The following is a 19,636-nucleotide window of genomic DNA, read 5'->3' on the forward strand; positions in this document are numbered from 1 at the left end:
GTTTTAGATGACAAAAGTCAGCTTATTTTAAAAAAAAATTTCTGCATCAAAGATGTGATATGGTAGCAAAAAAAGCCAACAACTCCATACAATAAGAGCTGATGTTTTTACAGCACAAAGGCTTTCTGGTGATAGTGGTTTTTACATTGCTAGAAGTCATCAAGCAATGGCCAGATGACTTCTTATTCTGTAGCCTGAAAGGGGTTTTCTTGTTCAGGTATGTACTGAATACAATAGAAAGGCCTCTGAGGTTACTCTGTGACTAAGACAAGAATCCTGATCTAGTGTGCCCTGGCTCAAAACACATCTGAAAAACTGGGTTGATTAGCTATAAGTAATCTAGAGATTAGAGGAAGGAGACTGAAATAATGCTACGTAGGTTATTCTCTATAGTGTGAAAGAAGTAAGAGAATACGTCCCCCTCCCCCTCAACCCTACTCCCTATTTCCCAATCCAAATTTGCCCACCCTTTCCAATACGCCCTCTGCAATTCTTATTTCACAGTAAACAAACTTCCCATAATCCTGGATTACTTTTTCTCAAACTTTTTCCCTGTTAGGCTTCATAGAGACCTCAATCCCAGAATATCTTCTCCAACAATGGCAGAACATTCTCTCACACTGGCTTGGTAGGGGAGTCAAAACACTTCTTGCTCCTCATTTTCATGTTCATATTCTTCCTCTGTTTCCTTCACTCAGTCTTTCCTCATTTGAAATCCACACGGTTCACATTTTAGAACCAATCCAAATTATAGTAACTAAAGATTACTGGCCACCAAGTCAGGTTAAAATGTTCTAAGCTTTTAAAAGTTATCAATGACTCCCTGATTGCCAAATCTAACAGTCTTTTCTCCAACCTAATACTTCTTGAAGTAAAAGCTACATTTGAACACCCTTTCCAACCTGTATACTGTTTCTTCTCTACATTTTCATGATTCTACTCTCATTCACCTTCTATTTGCTCTCTTGATAATCCCATCAACTCCTTTTGGTTTAATTATCATTTTCAAGTAGATGATACTCAGATCTATATGTCTAGCCCCAATATCTCTCCTGAGCTTCAGTCCTGAATAACCAACTAATGGATAATTTAAACTGGATGTGCCTGGCACATAGTAGATGCTTAATAAATGCTAGCTGACTCACCTAAACCTCAACATGTCTAAATCTGAATTGACCATATCCTCTCTAAACTCTCCCCTCTTACAAACTGTCCTCTTTCTCTCAAAGATTAGACCATTTTTCCAGTGTTCTCAGGTTTGTAATCTGAGCATTATCCAGGACTGCCCCCCACCCCACTCTCACCCACTTCACAAATCCAATGAGCTTCTAAATCTTGCCCTTTCTACCTTTTACAACATTTCTGACACCTGACACCTCTCCATTCGCATAACTATGACCGAAGTCTAGCCTTATATTATCATAAGAGCCTCTTAACTGGATCTCTCTACTTCAAGTCTCTCACTATTTCAGTATATCCTACATTTTGTGGACAAGTAATTTTCCTTAAACACAGATCTAACCATGTCATGCCTGTATTTAATCAACTCTAGTAGCTTACTATTAACTCTAGAATAAAATATAAATTTCTCCGTTTAGCATTTAGCTCAACTTATCCTGGCCCTAACCTACCTTTCCCAATTCACTGGACCATACTCCCTCCTGCACTCTGAGATTCAGCCAAACTGGACTTCTTTCTGTTTTTCACTCAGAACATTCCACCTCTCATCGCTTGATTTGCACTGGCAGGCAAGCAACAAGATTACTGTGTGCCAGGCATTGTGATAAATGCTGGGGATAAAGATAGTCCTTGCCCTTAAAGTGCTTATACTGTAATGGGGGAAGACAACATAAGTGGCAGCTGAAAAGTTTGAGGGGAAGAGAGGAGAAAGTTAACACAATAGATGGCAATGTCTGCAGAGTCAGAAGGAAATGAAACATGGTCAATCTGGGACTGATTCCAAAATAGAAGGCCCAGAAGGAACCTAGCAGTGGCCATGCCCGTGCCTGGAATGCATGCCTTCCTTATCACTACCTCATAGAGTACCTTTCTTTCCTTTAAGATACAGCCTAAGACATCTTTTGCATAAAGCTTTTCTTGATGCACAACATCTAGTGCCTTATGTATGTATACACACACATACACATAATTTATGTGTACTTGTCTCCTCAATTAGAATGTAAGCTCACTATAAATAAGGACTGTTTCATTTTTTGTACTTGTATCTTCAGCATCTGGCACACATCAGGTACTTAATAAATACTTAATGACTGTAATATATTGTCAGATTGAGTCACTATATAAGTGACTTCAGAATTCCTCTATTTCTACAGAGGATATCATCACCCTTTCAGTAACCCAGGCTTACTACTTCGTTCAGTTGTTTCAACTGTGTCTTGCTCTTTGTGAACCTATCGAGGGTTGTCCTGGCAAAGATACTGGAGTTGTTTGCCATTTCCTTCTCCAGCTCATTTTTATAGATGAGGAAACCGAGGCAAACAGGGCTAAATAACTTGCCCAGGGTCATATAACTAGTAAGTGTTTGAGATCACATCTGAACTCAGGTCTTTCTGACTCCAAACTCAGCTGTCTATTCCTTGTGCCACAATGACAACAGTGTGAACAGAAACAACAACTACCACAAAACAACCAAAAATGAATGTCGCAAAATTACACTCTTCCTACCTAAACTATTGCCTCCAAATTAGTCTCCCTGATCAAGGCTTTCTCTTCTCCAAACTATCCTCAATATTGTTGGAAAGGTGATTTACCTAAAAGTATAAGCTTGACTATGTCTATACTCAATAACACCAGTGGCTCCCTATTACCTCCAAAAATACAAACTACTCTCAATGGCATTTGAAGCCATTTTCATCTTGACTCCAAACTACACCTATTCTAGCTACAGTGGACTTCTTGATGTTCCTTAAAAACAACATTCCAAATCCCTTCTTTATACCTTTCCATAAGATGTCGTCCATGACTGTAATGTACTACCCCTCACCAAGCATCTTAGAATATCTAGTTCCCTTCAAGGCTTAACTAAAGTTCAAAAACATAATGTATGTGCAACAAACATCCAACAAACACAATGAAAATAGACTAAGAAAGCACAAATGGGCATTATTAATTTGGAGGTTTTTTAAAATAATAGATGCAGCAAATGTTGCAAAATTAAATAAGCATGACTCAAAAGAAAAAATATGAGATATCAGAAGACATTCCTTTGAAGAAGTAGAAGGTACACAGATGTGGAACACTTCATATATGTTTCAGACTTTTTCCACTGCACTGATGGGTTTGAGTGATTTTTTTTCCCTTTCTCTTTTTTTCCTTTTAAAAAATATTTGTTTGGGATGTCTCTCAGACTTTCAGAGAAGGAAGAGGAGAGGGAATATTGGAGGAATTTTAACAAGTAAAAACAAAAGATAGCAATAAAAATTCTTTAAAACAAAGAAAAAATACAAGGTGGCTCAAAAAATGTAATGCGTGCTAATAAAATATTTGAAAACATTTTTAAGGTGATTACAACAGAAGCCCTTTAAGGTCTTCTTTAATTTTACCAATAATCTCTTTACCTGTGCCGCAGCCCAAATGCAATCTATGTGCTGAGTACTTAGTCGTCCTTCTGCTGCCAGAAAATTCAAAATTACTTGGCACTGTTTGATAATCTGTAAAACAGGGATACACATTCAATTTACAAAATACTTTTATCTACCAAGATTGTCGAAAACTAATTGATTTTTTTTTTTTACAAACCTCAATATGTAAATTTGGTCCAAATATATGCTCAACAACATTGTTGCTAATAAGCCAGTCTGCAAGCTCTTTTGCAATTGACCTAAAGTAAAATAATAAAATTAGTTAAGACTGCAGATAAACTAAAATTGCAAAGCTTTTTCATCAAAACTTTTACTATTATCATTTATCAAAAAGAAAAAGAGACTCTAAGAGTAGGCATGTAGACAGATAAATTTCCAGTGATTAAAAGAGAAACATAGAAATTGAAGCTTCATAAATTTCTCAGAGCTCTTCATTAAAGAGCTTTAATCTGATAGATGTCACTGAGGAAAATGTGAAATGAAGAAACTCATTGGCTCTACCTTTCTTCTCAGGGGCTATCCCACCCAGGATTTCATCTATCAGGGGTTTAGTTTCAACCAAAAAATGACAAAGCATTGAAATACTTAGTCCCTACTAGTTCCTCAATATGTTCAGGTGAGTAGTAGAAAGGTGGCAAGCCTTGAAATTTTTTTTTTTTTTGGTTAGGCAATGGGGTTAAGTGACTTGCCCAGAGTCACACAGGTAGTAAGTGTTATATGTATGAGGTCACATTTGAACTCAGGTCCTCCTGAATCCAGGGCCGGTGCTCTATCCACTGTGCCACCTAGCTGCCCCAAGCCTTCAATTTTAAGGAGCAAGAATTTCAAACTATTCCTGATGTAAGTCCTCACTGAGGATACAGCCGATGTGATCCCTGAAGACGAATGAGCACTAAGCTAAATATTATTCTGAGCAACTTGGGAGTACTTTCTATGTAATGTACATTTTCTATATTCTTTTCCTTCTTTTGCTCCTATAAAGTACAACTAAGAACATCATCATAATATTAAAGCACAGGATGGCCTTTTATTAACTATGCAGTACGAAAGTGATCTAATTACAGTTCAGGCAGTCAATCCATGTTTTCATACTTTTTCAGATGTTATTAATTTCATAGATACTTTTTGTACTTTTTTCCCTTCACATCATTATTAGGTATCTTTACTCTGACCTTCATAAACAAACAACAGATTTCTTTCTTTAGCAGTTATTCTTTAAATCTCCAAATACTAAGCCCTACCATCCTTAGACCCATCATCTTAGTTTCTATTAGTCCATTTGCTACTAAAACATACATTTTATATTGGAGCATATAATCATAAAATGCTTAGTAATTAAATATGCTTTAACTTAATTCACATGACTAAAACATTAAACTGACTCAAGAAAATAATAAAAGAGCAAGACAGGTTGTGATTTTATTTTTAAAATGTACAGTATGCAGACATTAGTAATAAACTATTTACATGCATATTCCCAACTCTTGAGTGAAAAAACTTTTCTATTCTATACAATTCCATATTTCTGTGCAGTAATAAAAAATGATATAGTATAAGAAATGATATTATATTTAAAACAGATATTGCTATACAAAAATAAATAAAAATCTATTCTGCTCAAACTAAAAATATTCAAGAATTAATAAAGTCTGTAGGAAAAACAAGTTCTCTAGACTTGAGGAGTAAATGTGAATCACATTAGAGTAAAATATAGGAAGATTTTTTGCCCAGTTTTCAATTCTAAAACAGAGAAAATAGGATGATGTTAAAAAAAAAAGTAAGTAAAAAGAGAGAAAAGCATGGTTATTTTAGCTGTAACTTAAAAATTATTTCTGGAAAAAGTTATAGTTTCTTGGATTTAAGGAAATAAATTTAATGTTACTTCTACTTTATAGTTATAATTGAATACTACTATATTGAAATATTAGTAAATTACCAAATCCTGCCATCTGTCCACCCTAAGACCTCAACCCCTAAGTTCTCTCCTAGGCACCAGAAGGCATCACCCCTCCACCAGTCACACTTTCTTCCTTTCTCCATATTGACTGTTTAAGTGAACAGTTCGTTTCTATACTGTCCTCTTCTCAAGTTGCTAGCTCTTTTATCATATGGTTAATTTTGCTGTACTAAATTTAATCACTCCATCATCTGCTGTCTTTGCTCCTACACATGTGATGCTGAATGAAGGTGGAGAAACTCCTGGATTGGATGCATTAGAAATTCGTGATCCATAATGCCAACTGGGCCCTGACTGATGAAAGGCAATTCTTCTACACCTCCAAATTAACCCATAATCCCAAACTTCCCATGATTCCTTCCCTCAATTCTCACAGCTCAGAAGCTTATCTTATATTTTACTGAAGAAACTGAGGCCATTTTTCCAAAACCCCCTCTGTCTCAGCTCCCATGTAATCAATTATCATCTCAATGATAACATACACACACACACACACACACACACACACACACACACTCCATGCTGATATATCAGATACCCTTACCTAGCCCTATTCACTATAATGACCTCCAGTCTTACATCTCTAACTCTCTACTGGACATTTCAAACTGGATACCTAGAAAACATCTTAAACTCAACATGTCCAAAACTGAACTTGCCTCAACTTTTAGTTGTCTTAATGTTAATATCCCCAAGTCAGAAAAATAGCTTGATAAACATAATATGCGATAACAGCACACTAAATTGTACATAGCAAATTTTTTCATTATTTCTTTGTGGATATTGGTATTAGACAGAAAGATATAATCAATACCATGAAAACATAGATATTTAAACACTAATATGTAAAAGAAGGGAATATGCACTACAGCAATACTCCAATATTAACACAGTAATAATAAAAACAAGTGATTACTAGTCTGAAAGAAAAAATAGAAAAAAGATATTTTGTTGATCATTGCAAGAAAAAGATAATAATCAAGTAGTTTGAAGAATAAATAAAATTATTTTCAGGAAGTTTGAAGAATAAATAAAATTATTTTCAGGACCCCTAAAGAACTCGGTTTAAAAGTTATGGAAAAATTGTTTTTTTGGGCATGAATAATGTATCAATATTATTAGACTTACTTTTTTTTAGCTTCTTCCTGCTTTCTACATTCCCTTCTAAGACTACTTTCCATATGTCCTGTATGTATCTCATATCTACCAATTTATTCATATATTGTCTCCCATATTGGAATGTTAACTCCTTCTAGTCCAGGATAGTGTCACCCTGGAACAGAGAACATGCTTCCTTTCCAGGGTGACTTAATCCACTCACCTTATCTTGGAATTTTATCCTGGGGATGAGCTAGATTGGTCAGTAAGTATAACTGTCAAATATCTATACTAGCCTAGGTTCTTCACATTCATTCATTCCAACCTCCCCATCCCACCCACCCCCACCCCCACCAAGAAAGCCTATGGCTTCATTCATTATTATAGTGACTAAGCAGACAAAAAAAAAAACCTTTCCTTGGTCACCACTTCCCCAACAAGTATAAACCCAACTATTGGAATATAAGGTCATAGTAGAGGAGAAATGTCTCATTTCTAACTTGATAACCACACGTTTAAACATAGTGAAATTAGGCTCTTTAACTCATTCATCTAATCAACCTAAGTAAGATCCTAAGTTTCTTAGTAAAAGAGAAACATTTCTGAAAGTCATAAAAGGAATTATTTCCCAACAAGAATCACAATTTTAAAAACTTCCCCACAAACACTACTCTATCCCAATGGATAGTCTCCCTATCTGTGAATGAACAAGAGTTGCAGAATATGAAATAAACAGACAATATATACCATCCATTCACCAAACACTGAAAATGAACAATAAACAGGTACAAACTAAGAAGGAGGAAGTAAATAAGCTACACTATTTGGGATAAGTTTCTTGGGGGTTTTATGACACTAAGCATAATGCTGAACTGAACCTGACTGGTCAGTAAATGAGTATAATTGCCAGGTATCTAAATCATTTCATTCATTTATACTCCTATAAGAGAGCCTAAGGCTTCCACTCACTATCTATAGTAATTAAGCAGACAACACTAGTATTCTCCTAGTGACCAAGCTGAAAGACATGGAATATGAGTCTCTAAAGAACTAGAAGATGAAGTGTTGTACACAGTAACAGCCATGTTGTGCAACAACTAACTTTGATAGACTTAGCCCTTCTTAGCAACACAAGGATCTAAGACATCTCCAAAGCTCTTATGATGGAAAATGCTATCCACGTCCAAAGAAAGAACTATGGAGTTTGAATGCAGACTGAAGCATACTACTTGCTATTTTTTCTTCTGTTTTGTTTTGTTTTCTCTTTCCTGTGGTTTCTTCTAATTCTTCCTTACAACATCACTAAGGTGAAAAATGTTTAATAGGAATGTATATGTAGAGCCTACATCAGATTGTGTGCCATCCTGGGGAAGGAAGCAGTGGGGGAGGGAGGGAGGGGAAGAAAAATTTAAAACTCAAAAGCTTATGGAAGTTATTATTGATAAATCAAAACAAATTTAAAAAAAAGAATAAGGACACAGCAGGCTAAATAAGTCAAATAAGTGGAACAAAAAGCAGAATGGATTTATGGGTGAGTAAATTAGTGAAACTAAGGAGAATGATTCAAGGCTGAGGAGAAGGGTTTGGAGCTCTAGCTGGGGAATTAGGGCACAAAAGGAATTTGAATGGGGTTGTGTTAAGTGACAATAATTGACTGTAAAAGTTTTAATAAGGTGCTTAAGATTGTTGTAGTACAACTAGTACCAATGGGGAGGGGAGGCGGTGCCAAAAATCTCAATTATTGTAAATAGTTGGGGAAACTGGGCAGAGACTCACCCTAAGTGTTCACTAAGATATCTTCTGCCACTATCTCCTCCTTCACTCTTGTCTTATAGAAGAGGTGGCCTTTAGTCTTATCAAGACCAACCCCTTTACCTGCTCAGGTAATCCCATTCTACCCTGTCTCCTCAAACAGACTGGATCCTGTCATCCCAAATCTATCATTTATCTTCAATCTGTCTACTGGCTCCATCTCTACTACCTACAAACATGTCCATGTCTTCCTCATCCTCAAAAAACCCTCACTTGATTTGTCCAACTGTGCTATCATCCTTTATCCCTTCTGCCCTGGCCAAACCTCTGGCTATCTACCATTACGTGTTCCCACTTTCACTCCTCTCTTTCTAATTAACTAACTTCTTAGAATCAGGCTTCCAACCTCAACATTTCCTTGAAACTGCTGTCTACAAAGTAAGCAATAATCTTTCAATTACCAAATACAATGGCCTTTTCTGAATGATTCTTTTCATCTTCTCTACAGCCTTTGACACTTGTTCACCCTCTCCTCACTCTCCTCTCCTGGTTTTCAGAATACAACTCTTTCCTTTCTCCTACTTATTAGATTGCTCTTTTTCAGTCTTATTTGCAAGATCTTCATCCAGGTGACACCCTCTAACTACAAATATCCTTCAAGGATCTGTCCTGTGCCCTCTTATCTGCTCCTTCTATATCACTTGAGTGATCTCATCACCTCCCACGGATTTAATTTCTTTGCTGATGATTCTCAAAACTACCTACCCAGCCCTGTAATACACTCCCCTTCCTCAACTTTGTCCACTGAATTCCTTTAAGTAAAAGTTCCGGAAAGGAGTTGCCCCCGGGACTTGTTGATTAAGAGGACTCTCTACCTGGAGGTATTTGCACTTCCATGGGATCAAATCTAAGGCCCCAGAGGTCAAGGTCCAGGCTTCCCAGAGGTCCTCTCAAGTAGTTTTAGGAGGACAACTGCTTTATCTGACTTTTAATTATTTCTGCCACTTTAAGTTCACTTTGAGGCAATGTTTTACTTTGTGGGAGAATTAGGAGAGCTCACTTTTTCCTATCTTATTCCTCCATCTTCACAGTATTATTAGTTGTTAAACATCAGTTTCAGTTCAGAGACATCTGATAGTTTAGTGTTGAAGAAGTTTAGCCACCAGTTCCTAACAGATTAATGTTAACTGACACAAAACTCATTTAAATCTAAATATTTATATCTCCTTCCACTATTATTTTTATATAATTTTGCCAACTTTATTAAGACAATTACAGCATTGTACTTATTTTATGTGTATTTTGCTATTAGGTATATGTATACATACTACTTCTCTAGACATAATTTAAGATGTTTAAAGACTGAGGATGGATTCATGTTTTTGTTGTTTTTTTCTTTATCCTTAGCATATAGCACAGAACCTGGTACAGAGCAAATGCAAACGTAGGTTATGTTACTGCTAACAATTTATAATACAACTTTCAATTATTGCTCACACTATATAGCTACTAAAAATAAAACTTAAAGTCAACCAGAACTTAAAAGACCTTTCCTGAGGGACTGCAAATTACCTATCTTCACTGATAGAAAAAATTAGTTTAAAAGATCCTCAGTGAAAACTGAGGCAAAGAAGAAAAAAGCCAAAAAGTATCTCCTTCAGTTCCTACATGCCACACTGTCCCTAAAGGTTAATAAAAACTTCATCGGGGCAGCTAAGGTGGCACAGTGGATAGAGCACCGGCCCTGAAGTCAGGAGGACCTGAGTTCAAATCTGACCTCAGACCAAACACTTGACACATATTAGCTGTGTGACCCTGAGCAAGTCACTTAACCCCAACTGCCCCAAAAAAAGACACACACACATAAAAAACCCTTCATCAAAACTGCAGTCGCGCCTATCTCCTTTCCATATAGATGAGAAATTTGCCAGAATTATATGTGTAGCTCTTGTATAAAAACCTTCTTATTTAAAAAAAAGGCCAAAAAAAGGTCAAAGGCAAAGGATAAGTACATTATTCATGTATTTAATTCTACAATATCAGTCAACTGTTCCTATTATGAAGATACAGAAAATAATTTCCATTTTCTCCTTGGAAACCATTATAATTTCCTTTACAATTTAACATGAAACTCCAGCGAACTCAGAATGAGAAATTTCTAAGTAACAACTTTATTAGCAATATTTTTTGAGACAACATATATATTTTATCCATAGTCATTTGTTCCATGTCCTTGCCACAGGAAGAATCTCCAGTCCTGAAAGGATATTATTTGTATGGGAAGGGGGAAATGAGTGTCCCTTCTTCCCCCAAAATCTTCATGGAATGAAAGAGATGCTCAGAAAATGAAGTACTGAAATTATTCCTCCTTTATTTCATTTCAAATTGTAACAAAGTATTCTCCTTCTAACAAAAGACAAATGTGTGTATAGTCTTTCCTATTCTTTAAAAGTAGCTAAGACGCTCTTTAGAAAAAAAAAACCAAAAAATATATATACAACATATAAAAGAATCAAACAGCCAGAGGTAACAAAGCACAACACCCATGAGTTAAGCATAGAAAACCAATATTTCTAACTGTGGATTAAGTCATTCAACTACTCAGCCTAACAGCTTTAAGGTATGGCCCAGGAAAAGTATCTCTAACAGCAGTACTCTAGAAAAATGTAAGAGCATTTATACATGACATGTTTTGAATATTTCCTACTGTTTACTCAATTTTTAATATGATCTTGAAATCTGATGACAAATACAGAGGCATAAAGTAGCTACAGTATGGCAAAAAAAACTATATAAAAATCTTGAAAAGCCTTGAGATTAATTCATTCTTTAATTTAGCTAAGACAAACTAAGAAAGATCAATTAAAAGATTACATAAATTTGCATAAGAGGGGAATGCCTATAGTATTTATATAAAATTGGCAAAGATACAGAAATTAGCTGAGACAAAAAAATTACAGCAGGGTTTAAGTAATGAAACATAAAATTTAAACTACAAAAAGGCAATCCAAAGCAATTTTCTGGGTCTAAAAACAATTTCAACCTTACCATATGCAATGTTTGATGAGTGCTGAAGGCTTATTATTTTGGAATACTTTGCTCAGCATTCCAAACACATAGCATTTCAAATAAAAAGACTCAGAAATACACACTATCATAACAAGATCATTAAAATGATGTCACATTATAGACCTACATCACCCACCTTGCTTAAAGGTGGGTTAAACACCACAGAAACTTTTTATGGCACATTATTTATAATCTCTTTAATTTTATTTGGATATTTTATTTTTTCAAAATTTAAAATAAATTCTAAAATGCTTAGAAATTTTGTAAGAAGTATTACAAAAAATCTTTTAACAATGTTATATTTTAGAGATCTGGCAATTACCAATAAAAATCTCTGGATAAAATGTTAACATCACATATTTCCCTCCATTCTACTGTTATTTAAGAACGAAGAATTTTAAGTATAGAAGGGAAAAGATTTAGCATTCTTAATGTGGTTAAATACTTCATACTTTTAATTCATTGTTCTGTACCTACAAATTTCAGTACAAGTAAATGTTCAAGAAAAATCATAAAAGGAAGAAAACAGTAAATTAAAGTATATGTCAGTAACTGAGCTAAAGGTACAGGAAAAGTGTCACAGAAAGGCTATGTTATGTCACTGCCAAATCCTGTAGCCACCAAAACAAACCTTTGAACTTTTTTTTTTACTAAAACAACACTTTTAAAGGTAAGCTATATTTTTTATATATACTTTATATACATTACCATATATTATATAGAGCAAGGTGGCAAAGAGGAGTTAAAGAATCAGCTTCTTTCCTCACCTGTACAATGGGGACAACAAGAGTTTCTATCTCTTAGGCAAAGACCAAATAAAATAATATATGTAAAGTGCTATGTGAACCTAAGCCCTACTATAAATGTTAGCTATTATTATTATTATTATTTGATCCTCACAATAACACTATAAGAAAGGTACCATTGTTATCCCCATCTGACAGTTGAGAATAATAAGGCTAAGATTAATCAATTTGTCTGGGGTCACATACCAAGTAAGTACCTGAAGCAGGATTCAAACTTTGAATTTTCTGGTCCCTAGTCAGGCATTCTATTTGTTTTATCAAGTTGTGGCTGTTGAGTCCTTTCAGTCCTTTCCAGCTCTCCATGACATCATTCGGGGTTTTCTTGGCAAAGATACTGGAATAGTTTGCCATTTCCTTCTCCAGCTCATTTTACAGATGAGGAAACTGAGGCAAACAGGTTAACTGACTTGTCCAGGGTCACAAAGCTAGTAAGTTTCTGAGGCTGTTTTCTTGCTTATTTGTTTAACCCATAAAGATGAGACTTCCTGATTCCAAGCTATTGCTCTATCCACTAAGCCACCTAGCTACCTCTATGATCACTGCTACTGGTTTAAATTTAAGAAACAAAAACAACCTAAAGGTTCTTTAATCAGTTTAAACAGACAAGAATCATTAATGAATAAAAGAACATGGAGAGGAAAGAAATTTATAAAATTGCAGATTAAATAATGATAAGAACGAGACTACTAGAAGTTTGAAAGACAATCATATGAAACAAAATAGCTTTACATGTCAATTAGTAACATAATGTTAAGTTAATCGTTTCTTCCCAAGAGGCATCATATAATATAATATAGAGTAACATCTAGAGGGATAAGGAAAGGCTTCATGCAGAAACATTCATGCTGAGCTTTAAAGGAAGATAAAGATACTATTAAGTAAAGAATGCATTATATCAAGGAGGGGACAGCCAAAACAAAAGGGCAGGCACAGATGAGATGAGAGATAATATGTGTATATAGGAAATAGCCAGGCCAGTTCAAGTAGATGGTCAAGTGTGTGAAAGGAAGTAATATAAAAGGCTGGAAAGATAAGGTTGGAATTAGGTAGTGAAAGGTTTCAAAGACTGCAAAAAGAAGAGTTTCTATTTGATCCTAGAAGTAAGAGGGAGCCAACAACATCTATGGAGCAAGGGAGTGGTATGGTCAGCCTTGTACTTCAAGAAGGACGCTTGGGAAGCTGAATGGAGGACAGATAACAATTTTAAATCATGCCCTTGCAGGACAAACCATTGTAATTCCCTGCTACGCGGAGACTAACAATCCTAGCCAAGTCTCCTTGCAATTCCCACCCCAAAACTTGTGTCTCAAAACACAGACCAACTTTAACCAAACATGTTCTTTTATTCTTTTTAAATACTTTATTTATTAGTTACCATGTGTCTACTATATAATTCTCCCTTCTTGCACACTTCCTGAACTGGGCTAATATATGAATAAGATATTAATATATTTATAACCCTTTAGCAGTTAACTTTTTTTATTTCTTAATCCTTATTTAATTGTCCATTATTTACAAAACAACAATCATGTCCTCATTTTAGAAATAAAGAAACAGAATTCCTTGACATCTAAAAACATTACTCCTTACTATTTCTTTCTGGAAAAACTGACATGGAGCTGAATGCTTATCTATAATACTACACTAGCAACTGAACTAATAAGGGAAAAGAGATAATAATCTATGTACTTATATGTAGATTTAAACAACAGTTTAGATACAAGCTTAAAGTCCAAACTAGGAAGAGTATGATCTTTGCTTAGAAACTAACTTTTAATAAATTATTTCCAAGACTATATACAGACCAAATATAAGCTAATATAAGCTTCTTGTAAAATTTATATGACCAGTGCAAACATTAAATTTCTTTCTGCAATGTTTTTTCTGCTTTTTATAGCAGCAGAACATATGTGAATTCATTAAGACTACAGAACTAAGGGTGCTTTAAGTAATAACTGCTTTGCAGAAAACTGGGAAAAACATTTCACAGCAAGTATCTCTGAAAAAGGACTCATTTTTCAGATATACAGAGAACTGAGTCAAATTTATAATACAAGCCACTCCCCAATTGATAAATGTTCAAGTACATGAAGAGGCAGTTTTCAGATTAAAAAAAATCAAAGTTATCTACAGTCATATGAAAAAATGCTCTAAATCACTACTGATTAGAGAAATGAAAATTAACAACTCTGAGGTATACACCTATCAGGTCAGCTAATGTGACAAAAAAGGAAAATGATAAATGTTGGATGGGATGTGGAGAGACTGGGACACTAATACACTACTGGTGGAGTTGTGTACTGATCCAACCATTCCGCAGAGCAATTTAGAATTATGCGCAAAGGGCTATAAAATTGTGCATTCCCTTTGATCCAGCAACACCACTGCTAGCTCTGCAACCCAAAAAGATTTTTAAAGGAGGAGGGGGGAGAAAAAAAAGGAGAGGGGGGAGATGAGTACCTATTTGTACAAAAATATTTATAGTTTTTGTGGCGGTAAAAAAACTAAAAATCAAAGGGATGTCTATCATTTGGGAAATGGCTGAACAAGTTTAGGCATATGATTTTGATGAAATATTACTGTGCTATAAGAAAGGACAAGCAGTATGATTTCAGAAAACCTGGAAAGACTTACATGAACTGATACAAAGTGAAGTGAGCAGAACCAGGAGAATACTGTACACAGTAACAGAAATATATGATGAACTGTGAATGACTTGGCTATTCTCAGCAATACAATGATCCAAGACAATTCCAAAGGACTCAGGATGAAACATGCTCTCCAACTCCAGAAAAAGAACTGATGTTGTCTGAATACGGACCGAAGCATGATATTTTTTACTTTCTTTCTTGTTCAAGTCTTCTTGCACAAAATGACCATTATGGAAATATTTCACATGATCGCACATCTATAACCTATGTCAGATTGCTTACCATCTCAGGGAGGGGGGCAGTGGAGAAAGTGATAGAATTTGGAACTCAAAACTTTTTTAAAAAACCGTTAAAAATAGTTTTGACATGTAATTGGGGGAAAATATTGTTTAAGCCTCAAAACAAAACAATTACAGTAGTTAGTAGTTCATATTAGTCATCACTGAAAGATCTATAACCACAAAAGACCATATGAGGAGACTTGACTCTGACTACAATGCACCTGTGCAGACTCCAAATAATATTCTTACTTACGTTTCTGTGTCTGAAACTAAAGATTCATTATTGCACACATCATTGAAGGTATGAAGCTGATTCTGTGATTAGAAAAAAGAAACATCACTTCAAAACTCAACCAAGAATATCTTCCTACCACATTTTTATTAACAGTAACAAGCAATTAAGTAATGTTAACATTTTGGAAAGTAAAGTAACGATAACATTATTAAAAATAAAACAGGCAAAACTGTCCCAAGTACTACAATTTCATTGAATATGTCATTAGAAAAATTTGAAAAGCCAACAGAAACATTGAAAAAAATTTAAATAAAATTTTCAATAATATTTTATCCTTAGTTTATCAACAACTTACATTAAAGATAAATTCAGAAATGTTGTCAATATTTTTTTAAAAAACATCTACTAAGAAAATTCAAAACCAAAAAATGGTTAATCAACTTGATTTGAAAAACCCTCTGAAAATACTTTACAACCTCTCCAATGTTTTTAAAAGGAATTTATCAGTAAGAAAGCCAAGATAACAGATGAAAACATTTTTCAAGGAAAAAATAATCTAAAGATTCATGAATATTTCAGTCCATCACAAATCTTATACTTGGAATTCTCTTGGCAAAAAATAGAACTAGATCAACCAAATCTATACTGACTTAGATATAATATTCCTATAAGTCACATGGATGTATTATTCAATGTTCCATTTACTTGTGTTCTACTCAATAAAATAATTATAGCAAATAACAGTAAATAATTTATAATAAATATTTCTAAAAGATAATAAAGAATTTAGTGAATTTCAATCATTTCTAACCTAGGCAAACCAAAATTTATCCAAAATAAATTACTTAAAAAACACATGCAACTTACCGTTATCTGACTTAGTCCAGCCAACCTCATAGTCAATGTGGGTGACATAAAGTATTTAAATGCAAGATCAAGGCTTTCTTTATCAAAGCATAAGGCTGTATCCAATGGTTCTTTCACTGTGCTCCACATTAAATCAGCCATGTTTCTAGCAGCACTCTGTCTTAAGTCCTGGTCAGAAAGTTTGCATAAATACCTGAAATAATTAGAAAGAAAGATAAAAAGAAACGCTAAAAAGGCAGCTATGTAGATCAATTACTTTCTACTTCAAAATATTCAGAATATTCAGAAAGAAAAATTCTACATACTTCCTATAAAACCAGAGTCCTTCAAATTAATTTAATAAACAAATATAAATACTCTGTACATGCCACACAAGTAATGCTAGGGGAAAGTGGGGCGGAGGAGAGAATCAAACAAAAAATCAGATTTGTAACCAAAGTCTAAGTAAATAATGACAATCTACAAATGGCACACATTCCAAAAGTCTTTTCATGATAATACTGATAAACAAAAAGGAAAGAAACAGCGATCTTAGATAAGAATAGAACATTAAGCTAAGATGCAGTAATTTCTTTAGATTAAGATAATTTCCCTCCTTCTCCTTCCCTCTCCCCCACCACCAGCACCTCCGCACTGCAGCAGAAGAAACAACTCAGGAATATAACAATAGACTCTAGGGGTAGGGAACTTGGGGCATCAAGGCCACATGTGGCCTTCTAGGTCCTCAAAGTGCAGCCCTTTGACTGAATCCAAACTTCACAGAATAAATCCCCTTAATAAAAGGATTTGTTCTGTCAAACTTGGACTCAGTCAAAAGGCTGCATCCAAGGACCTAGAAGGCCACAAGTAGCTTGGAGGCCATAGGTTCCCCACCCCTGGAACAGACCAATTTAATCTATAGATTTCTCAGTGTAAAATATGTGCACTTTTGATAATGAATGAGATAATCTTTTTGTTCCTGATTTTTAAAAAACACACCAACTAAGAATTTCATACATGTTTCTGTTTTGCACAATGCTGATGCTTGATAAAAGGAGGAACTCATAATAGAAATATGGTAACAACAGGCTCCAAAATATAACTTCATAATTATTACTATAATGTAATTTTGCTAAAATCACTACATTTAATATTCACATTTCTAGTATGTAAGAGCCAGAGATGAAAATCATGAAATAAGCAAAGGATCATCATCTCTAAGTGAAAAAAAGTTACATTCAATATCTGTGTGGGAAGGACAAAACACTCACCTCACCCTCACCCCTTTTGCTTTTCCAAACTAATAGTTTTATGTTTTAATAAGTGGTTTAGAAATTTATATGGATTTTGTCAATTGGCTGTAATATTTAAGGAAGGTTTAAAGTAAATTTCTACCTGATGAAAGGACAAAAAAAAATGTAAATAGATTAGCTCTTTTTTTCTCCCTCACCCCCAACCAAATCATTTGATCAATCAAAAAAATACAAAAGCACACTGGGAAGCAAAACTAAGAAAATTATCAGAGAATAACTGAGTACTAAACTGTCACAGGAACATAACATTTAGAGATAGATTAACAAATGCTTGTTGACAATACTATTAAGCACAAAACCTCACATTACAAATAAGAAAATGGAAGCCCTGAGAGGTTAAGTGATTGGCTTAAGCGATTAGTTCTAGATGGAGAAACCACTATCTAGTGAGAATGAATTGAGCATGGAGGAAGCAGGAATATGGTGGATGAAAGATGGAATACGAAAGCAGAAAGAGAGTTGAAATTCCACCTCAGACACTTTTTACAAAACACATTCTTAGTCAACAGGAGCCAAGGAAGAAAAAGCTGGGTGGCCCTAAGCTATTAACTTAACCCCTATGTGCCTCAGGCAACTCCTAGGACTTATCTCTAAGTCAATGTTTACTAAAGTTACAATAAAAGAACATAGATCATGGAGTTTCAAAGTTGGCAAAGACATCTACTTTGACTCTGATTTTAGATATTGAAAACCGAGGTACTAAGAGAGGTCAAACACACAGCTACTAGCCGAGCTACTGTATTGGAAGCTATTTGAAACAGTAAAAATTTGGCGCCTTTACTTGGATTTATAGGAACCTAGGAGCTCATCTGCCCTGAACAGTGGCTAAGTAAAATTTAGTACCCACCATGGTTGGTATTCAGTTCAGCTACATACTATCTAATAGCTCTGTTCCAACACCAGCCTGGGACAGCTGTTTTCACAATGAGCCAGATGAACTTACTCTTATGTACCAAAGAAAACAAATGAACAATTAATTAAGATAAAAGAGAAGTATGACAAAGCTGGGATACCAAGTGCACAGGCAAGAAAAATTCCCCCACAACACTATAGGCTATTATGGCTCAAAAAATCTGGGAAACAAAGAACTTTGAATTGAATTGAGTCAATTCAATACTGGTGTTTAATGATTAGATAAGACTTTGAGTAAGCCCTGGGCCAAATTTTGGAATCTCATTTTCCTCACCTCTAAAATTAGAAGACTAAACTAGACAACTAAGGCCTATTCCATCTCTAAATCTGTGATCCTATACTCACTTTTGGCAGAAGATAGCATCCAATACAAGCTATCTCCCCCTCCAACACAAAAAAACTGGCTTTCCATTATGAAAAAAGTTCCTAAAAGAGGTCCTAAAGATGATTTTAAGAAAACTGAGCAACAAAGGCAACACATATGATGATGGAATCTGAGCCTATAACTCCAAAAGAATTGGGAACTTTCTAATTCTTAGGTAATAAAAGTAACTATTCATATAATGTGATATAAATATCAAATTAAACCAGTATATTTTGTTATTCAAAAACAAAAACTTACCTGATAACATAGGTCCTAAATGGAATAATATGCTGCATGACAGCAGGTATATGCAGCCATATTCTAATCTATAAGAAAAATAAAAGGATATCACTTTCTACACAAACACATAATACTGATTACAAACAAACATATAAAACCAATAAGGTTTGATATCTTGCAACTCCTACAAAAAGTACATTTAAATTGTACACTTTACAGAATGAGAGGCAATAAGTATGGTAGAGCATGTACGCACGCGTGCACGTGCACGCACGCACACGCACGCACACACACACACACACACACACACACACACACACACACACACACACACTGTAAAGCTGAGGACAAATCACTTAACCTCCCAGTGTTCTAGAAGACAATATACAGCAAAAAAAGTGATGAACCTCACTGAAAGTGGGAGTTTCTTCATCAGAGAGCTCTTTATACCAATGAAATCAAAGTTCTCGTTCCTATCCCTCATTTTAAAGGATAAATGATAATGTTATA

At 34.8% G+C, this 19,636-nt stretch overlaps 1 protein-coding gene across 4 annotated transcripts in view; it reads right to left on the reverse strand.

Annotated features, from left to right (window-relative positions):
- Positions 1–19,636, reverse strand: part of USP34 (ubiquitin specific peptidase 34) — a 313,170-nt gene that overhangs the window by 183,009 nt on the left and 110,525 nt on the right. For all 4 annotated transcript variants that reach the window (XM_078149535.1, XM_020985492.2, XM_020985490.2 and 1 more), the window contains 5 exons: positions 19,145–19,212; positions 16,319–16,511; positions 15,470–15,531; positions 3,760–3,841; positions 3,579–3,671 (listed from right to left, as the gene is read on the reverse strand). In XM_078149535.1, coding sequence (XP_078005661.1) covers positions 3,579–3,671; positions 3,760–3,841; positions 15,470–15,531; positions 16,319–16,511; positions 19,145–19,212 — 498 coding nt within the window. The remainder of the gene's footprint in view (positions 1–3,578; positions 3,672–3,759; positions 3,842–15,469; positions 15,532–16,318; positions 16,512–19,144; positions 19,213–19,636) is intronic.

The sequence above is a fragment of the Phascolarctos cinereus genome, unplaced genomic scaffold (genome assembly GCF_003287225.1).
Source record: "Phascolarctos cinereus isolate Bilbo 61053 unplaced genomic scaffold, phaCin_HiC Scaffold_2;HRSCAF=192, whole genome shotgun sequence".
Taxonomy (NCBI): domain Eukaryota; kingdom Metazoa; phylum Chordata; class Mammalia; order Diprotodontia; family Phascolarctidae; genus Phascolarctos; species Phascolarctos cinereus.